Genomic DNA, 13,965 nt, shown 5'->3' with positions numbered 1-13,965 from the left:
TTCCCAGATGTGCCACCAGATGCCATTTAGTACATCATTTCTGGGTAGTTCTCCTTGCTTCCTGCAGCCTGGGTTCAAATACTAGCTCTGCAGCTTACTAGCTGTGTGACTTTGGTCCCATTCCTTAACTGCCCCGTGCCTCAGTTTCCTCATCTGTGAAATGGAGGTAAGAGTAGCACAGCCCTCACAGGATTGCTGAGAGGACAGGCTGTGAAGAAGGCTAACGGGCTTCAAGTATCATTCAGCGCAGAGCAGACACCCCAGAGTGATGCGTTATTCTCTGCGGCGTCCACCTCTGAGAGGAAAAGATGTGTGAGGAGTGAAGCTGTGCTTCCAGAAGCCATCCCCTCCGTTTACCCTTCAAGGCACACTCGGGCCCCAGACTGTTAGATTTCAGGGATCGGTAACATTTCCCCAAAATTGGGGTCGGGGAGTCACAGGGTCACCAACCTCCTCGGCCACGGAAGACCATCGCCCTCTCTCAGGAAAGAGAGGACACCTTTACACCCCAAAGGAAAGAAGAACATCATCTTAGAACAAAGAAGAGTCATTCTCAGGATTGGTGGTTAGCAACCTGAAACGAACATAATTGTCATGGACACGTTGTGCTTTTTCTTTTTCTTCTTTCTTTTCTTCTCCCTTTTGGATCCCCGGTCTTCTGCAGATCAGCCTTGGGGACCGCTGACCTCAGGGTCATTTCGATTCCCCCGCCGCTGACTAAGAGGCCAGAGGAGGAGGAAAAATTGTCACCTTGAGCATGGAAAAGGGGCTGGGAGGCAGGGCTGAGGGCCTCTGTATTCCCCCAGTAAGAACAAAAAGGTGCTGGGGAAACTCTCCGACAAAGCGAGAGCCTCCTTCTTGCAGAGCAATTTAGGAACACACACCCACCCACACACACACCCCCCCCCCCCCCCCCACACACACACATCGGAAGGCGGGACGCTGGATCTCCAAGAGCAGCGAATCAGGATTCCAAGTGGACAAGTGTCAGGAGGAGCCGCTCCTGGCATATAACACGGATACATGGCTTGCATCCATCTCCCCGGATGGAGCAGTTCCCTTTGCCACTGTGAAGTCTGTGACAGCTGAAGCTGAGAAAATGCTGGGACAAACAGGTCCCGTCAGGACACCGGGCGGCTTCCTAGCCGAGTGACTGATTGCAGGCGACTGGGGAGAATTTAAAACCAGCCCAGCTGCCACCCAGGAGAGTGACTAATCTCAACACTTAAGGACAAGCCCCAGACCGGCAGTCATTCAGACACAGGAGATGGTTTTCCTGGACGCAGATGGGACCCAAGTGTCTCTCACCCCGGGGCTTCTCTTGGAGAAATGGACCGACCCCACCCCCCGCCCCCCCGCAGGAGACAGCCACCTGATGCGCACCCCCCTCCTGCTGCACCCCTCCCCCATGGCATCCTTTATGTTTCTGCACCTCCCACAGTCCTTTCCCTGTATCGTTCCATCTTGTCTCCAGAACTCGCTTTTGCTTGAGAGAGCTAAGAGATAGGAGGTTCTGGAGCTTCTCTAGGGTCCACGCAGCTGCCACAGTGTTGACCCATCCATCACGGTTCCCTGGTTTGATCAGTGTTTGCAAATCAAAGCACCACTTAAAAATGTTTAATAAGAAAAGTCTTGGAGATCCCACACACTGACCTGACCTCACATTTCATACTCTCTCAATGTTTCAAACATACAACTTCCGGCATCCCTTCTGGGGGCCAGCCCTTGGAAGGAAAGAGTTGGCTCTAAGTTAAGCCTGCTCTCTGGAGAGTCAAGGGCTGAAGAGAGGCGTGGAGGTGGGTCTCGACAGCTTTGGTTTTTATCTGAACTGGCAGCTGGAAACCTAACCACCGGGCCCTCTACTTTTACAAACTAGAAAGGGCTTTTCCACTGGTCCACCTCCGACCTTCTAAGATGATGAACAACGCCCTTAACTGGGCAGATACATAAGGTGGGAAAAGCAGGACCTTCCAAGTAAGTAGAGGGTGTTTACTTGTTATTAGAATAGTATAGGGGCGCCTGGGTGGCTCAGTCAGTGAAGCGTCTGCCTTTGGCTCAGGTCATGATCCCGGGGTTCTGGGATCGAGCTCTGCGTCGGGCTCTCTGCTCCCCGAGGAGCTTGCTTCTCCCTCTCCCTCTGCCTGCCTCTCCCCCTGCTTGTGCTTGTGCATGTGCATGCTCTCTCTCTGTCAAATAAATAAATAAAATCTTTTAAAAAAAAGAATAGTATAGACCTTTGGGAGAAGACTGAAAGCTTATTTTGGCCACATCCTAGGCCCGAAAACTATATTATGCGTTTCATGCATTAAACCATATGCTTATCACCAGGGGCCGGGGGCAGAGAGAAATAAAACAGAATTGTTGAGGCCATCTCCATTGGTGTAGATACTGGCATGACAGCGTGCTAAGGGTAATCCACAGGAGGGATGGCCACCCCAGACTGTCCAGGGAGGGTCTGGGCCCTGGGAATGCTTTACAAAGGAACTGCTACCAACCTTAGCCTTGAAGGTGGAGTCAGGGGAAGGTAGGATAGCGTGGGGTGGGGAGTCAGGAGGGAAATGGTGTGCAAAGAGATTTTTCCCAAAAGGAGGAAGAATGCGTTCAAAAGCATGGAGGCATGGAGTCATGGCTCATTCCAGGAAACTGTGAGCAAAACAGAATGGCTGGAGCCCAAGGAGGTTGAAACAGGAGGCTGGGGCCAGATTATGTATTACCTTGTACACCACGCTCAAAGCATGGGAGCCTTTCTAGAATTCCACTCTCTCTGAGAAGTATTTATAATTTGCAATTTACAATATCCCCAATTTGTAAAACCTAAACAATTTTAAAACCTAGCAACCCTGCTTTATAAGGGGAAAGAGGCCTTGAGTGGTGAATCGGTTTCTAAGATGGATATCTATTTACAATTTAAATTTGATGCTAGGAACAGTTGGCAACAGGACTTGGAGCAAGTGAGTTAAAAACCAGAGTTTTCTCTCTCCTATTTTATCCTCCAGTCATGTTTATACGAGAGGGAAGTACATCAGGATTGGGAAGAAGAATGAGCTTTTTCCAAAAAAAAAGATTGCATCGTCTTGAGCAAATATGTATTCTCCTTACAAGGTGCCTGCACTTCAAGTGCTCAAAGAGGAGCTCATTTTCTTTCACATCAGCCTGCACTCACCCGCCACCAAAAGGTGCACCTCACCTCACTCCTGGCTGATGGCCACAGCGGCTGCCTGCTCACAGACCTGGTCACAGCCAAGGACCAGAGCTAGCCCTGCCCCCCGTCTTAACTCTCCCCAGTCGTGGCCTGATGTCTGCCTGGGGTGCACAGGGACCCCTGGCCAGGGTGCCTGGATGGCATCTGTCCTGACCAGTCAGACGTCCATGCCAATAAGCCAGTGTTCACAGGGACCTGTTGCGAAATATCTCTACAATCACACCTGCTCCAGGCCCCCAGGTGCCCAATCATATGGTGTGTAGATGCCAGAATCCTCTTTCAATTGACATCCGAATCAGATTTGCAAATGGATGGGAGTCTTGTCTCCAGAAGCTTCAGCCCCAGGCCCCACCTGTGAGTCTAGGATGCTCCTGCCTGTGGCACGTGAGCTTGTCTGGCAAGCCAGGGGCCAAATAGTGCCAAAAACTGTCCTCTAGCATCACACTGAACTTGACGGGACCAAAGGGGCATTTTAGGGACACACACGAGCCCTCCGTCCTTCCCACAGTCTCCTTCACTCTCCTTCCCTCTTTGCAAGCTGCTGAGGCCAGACCACACTCTTAGGAAAACTCTGGGCCTGGGCAACATCCCTGGGAAATGAGTTAAGTTCTGAGACCCATTCCGTAGTATTATTGCAGGGCGAAAGAACCCAGAGGACAGGGCAGTCTAGCAAGGCGGTCTTTGGCTTCTCACAGAACTAGGGTCCCTTGCTTGATCACCAAACCTCTCTGAGCCTCAGTTTCCTCACTGACAACCCGGAGATAGCCACAGTACCTAGCTTAAAGAGGTTCAAGAGGATTGAGCAAAGTACTACTTTAAAGCCATTAGCCCAGTGTCTGGCACACGGAGCTCGACCAGTAGGAGCTCTTGTTGCCCCGGGGAGGTGACTATTGGGTTGCCATGACGAAAAGATGTGTTAATATCAATGAAGTGCTTGGAATGGCTCCTGGCTCATAGCCAGCACTCAATAAATCAATAAATGCTAATGACCATCATCACCTGCATCTTCACCATTATCATTATTATTACTATTATTACTAGTTACCTTCTTTTAAACCAGAGACTATGTTCCAGGAGCTCATTTGGGGATGAGGGCATTGGGTTGCAAATAAGGAGACCTGTGCAGGCTTGTCCCCTCTTTACCAGGTCAGGGTGTGATATTGGATAGGCGATATTGCTTCACAGGGTCACATTTATACTAACTGTAAAAAAAGAGGAGGTTTCCTAGGAGGAACCTCACACTTCCTTCCCATCCTAAGCCTGCGTGGGTGTCTGCTTTGCCCAAAGATACCATATGTGCCCATCACTGGGCCAGTGCAATAGAAGTTTATTGAATGCCTCTGTGCGCCGGGTTCTGGGGACACCTCGGTGGATAAGAGAGTCAGGCCTCACTCCCCTCTCTTTGTAAGTTACCCTCAAGACTAAAGCTCAGGGGACAATCAGAAAAAACATTTTAGCTTATAACTTGGTCTAAAAATTGGGGCACTGCATGAATTGATGGGGGCTGTTTTATCAAAGCCCCACCCAATGTCTGATACAGAATTTGAATTCGCTCTTTGTTTGAGTGCTTTGCAGAGAACTCATCTTTCTACATTTCCTTTTCCCTTTCAGCCCCAGGGAGGCGTTTCCACAAGCAAGCAAGTTAGAAGTTGAAAATCATCACTGAGGAAAAGAAACGAGCCTCTCAGAAAAAGCTTCAGGAAGAAAAACCTGCCCCTCGCAACCCATTGTATGATCCCTTGGGCAGGACAGGACCTCTGAGACTACCATACCAAAAGCTTCATTTTAGAAGAAAGGGGATCAAGAGCTTAAGCAAAGTGTATTTCACTTTTGTTCCACCAGACAATGCGTGTGCAATTCTCTTTCCTCATTCACTTCTCATTCCTTAATCCTTGAACACTTACTCCAGAAAGAGACATCTTCCTTCCTCCCTTCCTAACAACACCATAGGGTCCCCCCTTCCAGAAACAGCCATCCGTTTATAGAACCAACGTTTTCTTCCAGGGACTGACACTGGCAGGTAATTTGCAATCGTCCCTGGTGCAGGTCGAGATCAAGTTGGGGAAGGGTGGGCACGGCTGGTTCAGAGGCACCATGGTCTTGAATATGCATCCAGGTCTCCCAGGAAGGAATAAGATGAGAAAGACAGAGCCCCACTCCTGGCACCCCTCACTGGCCACTGTGCCAGGGCCCTTCACCCACTGAGCCCTGGCTGGCCACTCAAAGTTGGGGTAGTTCCAAGGATTAAAGTGACTGAGCTTGGAACCTGGCTTCTAAGCAGACATCAGACCTGTTGGGATTCTGGTCCTCTGCCCGATGTCCTTCTTCCTCCAGCCCTGGCAAATCCCAGATATGCCTCCACTCCACTTAAACATGTGTGGGACAGATTGGGGGTGGGACTTGGGGAGGGATTGATTGGGGGAGATGTCTCAAGCCTGGGTCAAAACTGGTCTAGTCAGGGGTCAGCCTGAGGACAGGGACACGAAGAAGGAGGGATAATGCCACAGAAGATTACACATTTGACCCATCTGACAATTTTCCCAGGGTCAGCCCAAACAGACACTCCCCTCCCTAATGAAACAGGTCCCAGGGCATACCCATAGCAGAGGAGCTCTGGGTTTTAAATATATAGGTAAATGCCCTTCTTAGCTCTGGCCTAGGAGCTTATCCCTGGATACCCTGTTTGAATAACCTGATGTGGATTGGGGGTGGGTCTCTGTAAAGCATTTGGCAGGAAAGTGCAGCATTGTGTGCAAAATGATTTCCTGATTGCATTTTAAAAATTAAAAGTCCCTGGCATGTAGAAGCTATTCAGTAAAAGTTCAGTGAATGGGTAAGCCAGGGATCCCTGAATGAGCTCCACACTTCTTATGTTTCTATAGCAGAACAATGGGCAGCTGCTGGTCCCTCCCTCTCACCTGTCAAGGTCAGCAAGTAGTCTGGGCCAAGCAGAGCTCACAGCTGGGAGAAGAGAGGGAGAACCAAGAGGAAGGCCCTCCCCACCGGGTCATCCATCACCCACGACTTGGCTTTCCTGATTTCCTCTCCGACCCTGGTTTTTGAGGCGAACAGCTATGGAAAGTAACGGATTTCTCTATTTCCGCATGGGAGCACGTCACGTATTAACTGAACCGTATTTGTGAAAGTTTTCGGAGCTTTGGGGAAACCGAGAATGAGGAAGAGGAGGAGGCAGACCGGGAGGGGTTCTTGAAGTGTGGTGGAGTTCACAGAAGGAATTCCTGGGTTTCTGAGATGGGAAGGGGCAGGGAGAAAAGGAGAAAGCAGGAAGTTGGCGCCTGCCCCAGGTTTGGGTCCTTAGGGCCTCGGGATCCTGGCATTTCCCTTTGAGGGACCTGTCAGCGTAGCGGGCCCTCCAACTCGAGCTGATAATGAATGAAACAAATGGGACAAAGGAGGGGGCGCACGCGGCGCGGGACTCAAGTAGGGCGCCAGGCTCGGCTCTAGCCCCAAGGAGGAGGGGACCTTCTGCCCACTCGGCGACCTCACCTTTTCCCTGCCCTGGGCCAGGAAGCTCTCCTCAGGGCCCCTCAGAACCCTAGCTGCCTCCCCACCTGCCCGCCGCGGATTGGACGCTCTTTGTGGCGCCGAAGCAGAGAGACCCGGCCGAGCGTGCTGGAGGCTGCCGGGCGGGGCACGAGTCCCAGCCTCCAGGACCGACGGCGGGTGCGTCCCGCGCCGCAAGTGCGCACTCCTGGAAGTCCCGCGCCAGGGCAGGGGCTCGCGGTCCCGCCCCACCTCTGGAGAGATCGGGAGAGAAGCCCGGGCGAGACAGCGCGCCTGGGGGCCCCGAAGACCACCCGGCGGCGGTACAGACTTTCCCGAAAGGTCTCCGTCTCCGCAGTGAGAGCGCACGGGAAGCCGGGGGCGCAGGGGGCGCCGTGGGGTTAGCTGAGCGTCCAAAGCCAGGCGAGGGAGAGAGTCTCAGCCCAGCCCTGCGCGCTCCGCCGCGAGCGGTACCAGCCGGCGCCCTAACGCCGGGCTCCCGGGCCGGCGGGAGGATCGTGTGCCAGTCCGTAGGTACTGGGGACACTCCCCTTACCGCGAGCCAGTGCAGAGACCCCGCCCTCCGCTCCAACCCGGGGATCCCCTCCCCCAGCGCAGAGATCCCCGCGCGCCCCCTGCCCACTTTGCCAAGGCGAGAAAGCGGCCGAGCTGGAGACAAAGAAACTCCTGCCTCCTCCACTCTCGGCCCCTCCGCCCACCCCAGACACTCCCCGGCGCCCTCCCTGGACCCCGGCGACATCGCTCGCGGACACGCTAGGGAAGGGGGGGTAGGGTAGGCGAGTCTGCTCCCTGACGCGGGCCAGCTGGAGGCTGCCCGTGCTCCCGGCTCGGGGACACCCCACGGCAGCCGCGCCCCCATGCTCCGCTCCCCAAACCGTCCCGGTCCCCCGGCACCGCCTCCCCGGGCCAAAACCTTCCCCCACTTCTCCAGCTGAGCGATAGGGGGGCGCGGCGCACACAAAGCGGGTGTGGGGGGCGGAGTACCGGGGTGGGAGAGATCCCGCCAGGGCTCTGCACGGGCCTGGGCGCAGCTATTTACCCGATTTCTTCTTCGATCTCCGAGATGTCTGCGAAGATGAGGAAGACCACGAGCAGCGTGAGCGCAGCCAGCATCCAGCTCCGGAACTGCAGCTGCATGGTGGGTTCGCGCCCGCCGGGAGCCGCGCGGGCCGGCGCGAGGAGCGGGGGCTGGAGGGCGCAGCGGCAGGCGCGGGAGCCTCCGCGCGCGGCGCGCAGCGGGGCAGACACCCTGCGCTCCGGGCGAGTGCGGGCCAGCGGCGGCGGCGGCGGCGGCGACAGCGGCAGACAGGGGTTGCTCAGGCGCGGCGAGCCCGCTCGCTCCCTCTCCGCTCCCGCCCGCCCCTCCTCTCCCCTCCCTCCTCCTCCCCTCCCTTTCCCCTCCCCTGCCTCCTCCGCCCCGCGCGGGGCTCAGAGTGCAGTTTGACAGCTTTGCTCCGCGCCTCTGCTCGCCTCCTCCCACCCTAGTCAACTCCTAGGTCCAGCCATCCGCCTTTGCTCCTCCCGCCTGGCTTCTTTCAGCTCCCGAGGGCGCTAGGATGTGGCCAGAACCCGCCACTCCCCGCCCAGGGAGACTGGGCTCGGGGCACCGCGGGCGTCCGGGTAGCGAGCTGAACCCAGGGAAGAGTGCGCACCGCCCGGCGTCCCCAGCCGGCTGGCAAACGCCCTCCCGCTCTCCTCTTTGTCCAGCGCCCTCGCTTTCTCGCAAAGTTTTGGCGACACAAAGACCTACACCTGGGGACAGCCCCCGGCGCTCGGCGAGGAGGCGGTTTCAACCAGGCAGATGTTTCGGCAGTTGACGAATTAGGAGGGGTGGTGGGGGAAGGGGAGGAGAGAAGAGATATCCAAGATAGGCCAACTTCAGCGGAGATGCTGATTGCAATCTGTGGGCGAGGTGCTCAGCCCCCTAAAAACCACCCCCTCTGGGCGGTCATCTTGGTCACCATTGACAGAACCGAGACTGGATCCGGAGAGGCTCCCCGAGTTGCCTGAGGTCACGCAGTCTTGGCTAGAACTCTGGAGTGGCTGCTGTACCCACAATGGCAGACTCAGCATCCGCCCTGCCCTGCCTCAGCCCTGGCCCTTCTGACTCTGGGGTGGGCTTGCCTCCCCAGCTCTTGCCCTCTCCTTGCAAAATCAGTAGCGCCCCCCCTTCCCCCCGGGGTTCCTATCTTGATCTAAAGGCCTGCTAGAAAATATGGCTCCCGCAAGGGGTAATGCCCCCCAAGCCTAATATTTTTCGCTTCCCCAGCCTTAGACAATTTAACTCAAATGACATTTTGCACCAAGCATTAGCCTGGGAAGGGCCCCATTAAGTTTTACTGGAACTAGATAATTACCTATTTTTTTTTTCTTGCACTAATTGTAACAATCCTCAAATCAGGAAATGTAACTTCCCAGAAGTGATCATCTGGTTTATGAAAGGGTCCTTGAGGTCTGAGTTTGGGGAAAAGGGTCCTGTTCAAGAAGCCATATGGAATATCCTAATTGCCTGGAAAGGACTCAGGAATGAAGGGGAGAGGTGCAGATTGGCTGTTTCCCCCAGGACCACCCACACAGAACCAGTTCTCACAGGGGTTTGGGGAGGGGATTTCAGTGACTAAGTCCCTTCAGAGGCCCTTGGGGGGGGGGGGGGTAAGAGGGCTGCCTGTGCCCAGAGTCCTTCTGCCTCTTTGTGTGTAGGAAGGAGGGACAGGAGGAAGTCTTCCAAGTTAGGGGGCTGCTGGACAGCTCTTGTTGACCCTGGAAGCCAAGATAAGTTCTCCCCTGCAAGAGTAGTTCCCATCACCCTGCCTGGAGAGCAGAAGAGGGAAGCAGCCCAGAAAAAGGGGGAAAGCTCTAGGTGTGGGGAACAGATGTCTTTTCCCCAGAGGAGGGGTGCACTGATCCCCATGACCGCACTTTATTTCTTTCCTAGCCCCTTGCAAAATCTGTGTACCTCCACTCCTACAGTGAGCTCCTCTGGAATACCACCTATTTTTCTTGGAGTGAGATTTTGTGATATTGAGTACAATGTTGGATGTCAGTCTCCCGGTCCATTAGAGGTGGTAACAGTCATCAAAAGAGGGTTTACCATCAGTGTGGCTGGCCACGTGGTTTAACCATCATGTCTCCAATTTTTCTGAGTGCCTTGATCTTTCCCTTGTCTTGCTTGATGGGTGGTTAAGGAGTTGTAGAATTGTATTTGTTGTTGTTTTGTCTTGTTTTTCTGAGATGAATGGTTGTGGTATCTGAACAGGGAGAGGTAAAAACAGGGTGCACCTGTTATGCTGCTCCATATTTCAATCACTCATTTGTTGACTTCATTACTCAGCAATGTTTATTGAGCACTTACCCTGTGCTAGACACTCTGTGCTTGGGGCTAGAGCTACAGAGGAGAGAGGGAGAGAGGGAGAGAGGGAGAGGAAGAGAGGGAAAGAAAGAGAGAGGCATTTCCTGCCCTCTAGTGGCTCATGCTTTAGGAGGAAGACAGCTGTAATTACGGTGTGGGATGTGAGCAAGCTACAGCACAGCTATGATCTCCTGCATAGCTTATAATTGATTAATAAGACCACACAAGAGAGCAAGAAGAAACTGGCTGGCCTCCCTCTTCTCTGCTCTCTGCTTCTCAACCAACTACACTCTTACTATGCTGAACATCATGGAGAGATTGCTGTGATCCTAAATTCACCCAAATCGCAACTGTTACAACAGAGTGTACCCATCTCCTATTAGGTGACCCAGTTGTCATCCCAGGCTCAGGGCCTCCCTTCTTTGGACTCACTTGAGAAGAGTCATCATGAGTGGACAGGAAACGTGGAAACTGTTGAACACTTCCATCCCTTCTAGAGAAATCCTTGTAACGAGAGCCACAGAGCAACATCCATCAAGTACACCTGCTGGGAAAGAGCTAGCTTTGTAATGTTGAGCCTATCCTTGCACTGAGTCACTGAGACGGGGTTTTACTTGGAGAGTGGTAGGCATCCTGGTCATAGTTGACCACAGAATGCTGTCTGGAAGCAGCACTTGCATCTGAATCGACGTGGGCCAGCTCCTTTTATGGTGGTCTGTACATACTCACTGCCTCGAGGCTGTCTCTGAAAACTGAGTTTGTTCCCAGGGTCTGGAAAGAGGGAAGATGAGTGGATTGGCATCAAGTGTCGTGTCTGCTCATGCGGTATAAACTGCCACACGGGCACACACTTGGCTCGGCTGTCCTGACCCGTCTGTTTAAACAAGTCCCTTTTCCTGCATTGGTCTTTCTAAGAAACTGGGAGAACTCACAGTAATCACTTCTTTAGGTTAAGTTATTGAGTATTTGGGTTAAAACACAAGAGTTATATGGGAGTGGCAGCAAATTAAAAGTCATTACCACCCACTAACATTTTAACTCAAATTAATGGAGTAGATTAGCTATTCAGGCAACTGATAGGGTTCTGGGAAGTTCATATGAATGAGGGATAGAGGAGCAGGGAGCTCTGCAGAGCCCAGAAGGGGTCCCTTGGAATCACACGCAGCAATCAGACGGCTCTTCCTTGTCTCCGACTCTGACTAAGGGCATGCTTCTCCTTCTAGGCGCTGACCTCAAGAGTGGGGACCCCCACCCAGAGTTGAAAGTCCTGAAAACCCAAAAACCATATGTATCATTTACATATCAACTAACCTCTCTGTGCCTTTCACTCCAGATATGGAGAGTTTTCATCTGAACTACGTCTTGGGGGTAATAAAGACTTCTCTTGGCAATCCTTTTACACAGGTACCATCATCTTCATTTTACAATGGAGGAAACTGAGGCTCAGACAGGGCTCAGTTGCCCAAGATAAGCTCTGTTGGCAGAAAGGGAATTTCAGTGCAGCCGGCCTCCCCTGGGCCTCGGTGACTTCTGGGATTGTGGGAATGCCAAGGTCCTCTCCAGCCCATTGGGCAGTTCTAAATGGATTTGTAAATAGGCACCACCTTTGATTTTTACCGAATGCCCTTCATTCTGGTGTGTCAGGATTCAGGGAACAAATTTATCTTCACTCACTGCACACCCTCCATCATTGGTGAGATCATAATCATAAATCTCATTTTCATCTCTCCACACAGAAGAAAGCAGTCTTTTAAATCCAATCTTAAAAAAAAAAAAAACCTCAATAATAAATAATAATTTTTCTTATCCAAAATTCTGACCCAGTACCAAACTACCCTTGAACTGGCAAAGAAAGCAATTTAGAATGTTTAAGAAAAAACTAGAGTGGTAACAGTCTTCTTTATCATCATCTCCGAAGGAGGAGCTATGAATTGTTTAGTGTGTGTGTGGGGGGGGGGGGGGGGCTGTGGGGGTGTGTGTAAAGACGTAGAATATCTTAGTTGGAATAGACTAATAGGCTATTGTATTCCTGTACCTCCCATAACTGAGAGAACCAGATTTCCCTTTTGAAATTTACACTAAATTTGAATGTTCTCACAAATGCAACGTTTCCCCCTTCAAAATCAGAATCCAGTGATAACAATATGGGAAAATAAGCGGGCACATTTGCATTCCATTTGTAGCTTTTGTAAATAGCAAAATTGTATATTGCTGAAGAAAGAAAAGAAATATACCCAGGCAAGTGCTGTAAATGTTTCTGGGATTATCTGCAAGAGACCTTGAGGGACGTGGGAATAAGCTCCACAGGGAGCTGGAAGTGATAGAAGAGTGGGGGGTGGGGGCAGTGGTTCATTTTTTTTGCTGGGATTTTTCCAAATTCTTCAGTCAGGATTAAAGGTGGTTTTGAACCAAAGCATGAAGTCAAGGACCAGGCGGCAGAGATAAATGAAAAGGAATGTCCTCTCACGTTTCTCAACAGTGCTTCAGCGAAATTACAACTGGGATCTCTGAATCAGCTCATCCAACTTTGCCCAAACTCCAGCATGACCCCCTCCCCAGGAACATCTAAGGAAGCTGGCCCTGGTCAGCCATCCCTGGCTCTCCGTCTTGTCTTGTGTCACTTTCTGTAGCCTCTGTTTGGATCATGGACCTCTGCATTCTCAGAGCTGGGCAATTTGGTAGAGAGGGTGTACCCCTGTCCATTCACTCACTCAACTATGGTGTGTCAGGAATTATGCTAAAAGCCTGGCATGCAGTGGTGAACTCTAGGGAGAGTTTCTGCCCTTATGGAGCTTGGAGTCCCGTGGGATTTTTACAGATGGAAAACCCTGGGACCCAGAGATCAAGAGATGGTCCACAGGTCCATTGCTAGTTTCATTTTATTTTATTTTTTTAATTAAAAAAAATTTTTTTTTAAAGATTTTATTTATTTATTTGACAGAGAGAGACACAGCGAGAGAGAGAACACAAGCAGGGGGAGTGGGAGGGGGAGAAGCAGGCTTCCCACGGAGCAGGGAGCCCGATGCGGGGCTTGATCCCAGGACCCTGGGATCATGACCTGAGCCGAAGGCAGACACTTAACGACTGAGCCACCCAGGCGCCCCCCCCAAAATTTTTTTTATGTTATGTCGGTCACCATACAGTACTTCATTAGCTAGTTTCAGAGCTGAGAGCAGAATTCTGTCTCTCCTGTCTCTGAGCTGAGCTCCGCGCCAGGTTTACCGTACCTACGCTCTCCCATGTCATTTTCCATGACAGTTCAATGAGATTGTAAACTCCCAAGGAGTAAGGAGCTTTATTCCTCTTCTGGTCCCACATTATCCAGTGACTACATGTTCCCACCATGGCCAGTTTCAAGCCACCATCATTATGTCACTGAAGGCAACATTGGAAAGGGTGTGCCCTGGCCCGCCATGATATGGTATGCCCACCACATACATACAATAGATGCAATAATCTCAAGGGCATGGATAATGGTAAAAGTTAGAAGATAAAGTTTGGAAGTGATGAGTTCTGAGCATGTATGGCCTTTGTTTTTAATAGATTTATGTAGTTGGAAGTTTGCAGGCTTTAATTTCTAATAATGGCTCTGTTTCAGAATCAGCAGGAACTGCCTCCTGGTGACCAGCGGCAACAGGAAGTTGGCACAGTCCCAATGAATTGGTGAGCATGCTTGGCGAAATACCATTTCTAAAGGAAGCTCCAGATGGGAGAGTCTCCTGAACCGTGGCAGCATTCAGTGGAATGTGAACCTGCTAGGATCTTGGCACAGTGCACTGGCCAGAGGAGAGTGCCCTGGGCCCCAAGTAGGTTTCTTGTAAAATGTCCCTTTGGGAGTCCTCTTCTACGTCTCCCTACCCCACACGGAGTCTTTGTGTTGTTTATCCTC

General features: G+C 51.9%; 1 protein-coding gene across 1 annotated transcript in view; it reads right to left on the bottom strand.

Annotated features, from left to right (window-relative positions):
* ST8SIA2 (ST8 alpha-N-acetyl-neuraminide alpha-2,8-sialyltransferase 2) overlaps window positions 1-7,864 on the bottom strand; it is a 91,030-nt gene extending 83,166 nt beyond the window's left edge. Inside the window, exon 1 of the mRNA XM_032392126.1 lies at window positions 7,767-7,864. Within this exon, the coding sequence (XP_032248017.1) occupies window positions 7,767-7,864 (98 nt within the window). The remainder of the gene's footprint in view (window positions 1-7,766) is intronic.
* Window positions 7,865-13,965: the final 6,101 nt, after the last annotated feature.

The sequence above is a fragment of the Phoca vitulina genome, unplaced genomic scaffold (assembly GCF_004348235.1).
Source record: "Phoca vitulina isolate PV1807 unplaced genomic scaffold, GSC_HSeal_1.0 scaffold65, whole genome shotgun sequence".
Classification (NCBI taxonomy): domain Eukaryota; kingdom Metazoa; phylum Chordata; class Mammalia; order Carnivora; family Phocidae; genus Phoca; species Phoca vitulina.
This window is presented reverse-complemented; position numbering and strand designations above follow the sequence as displayed.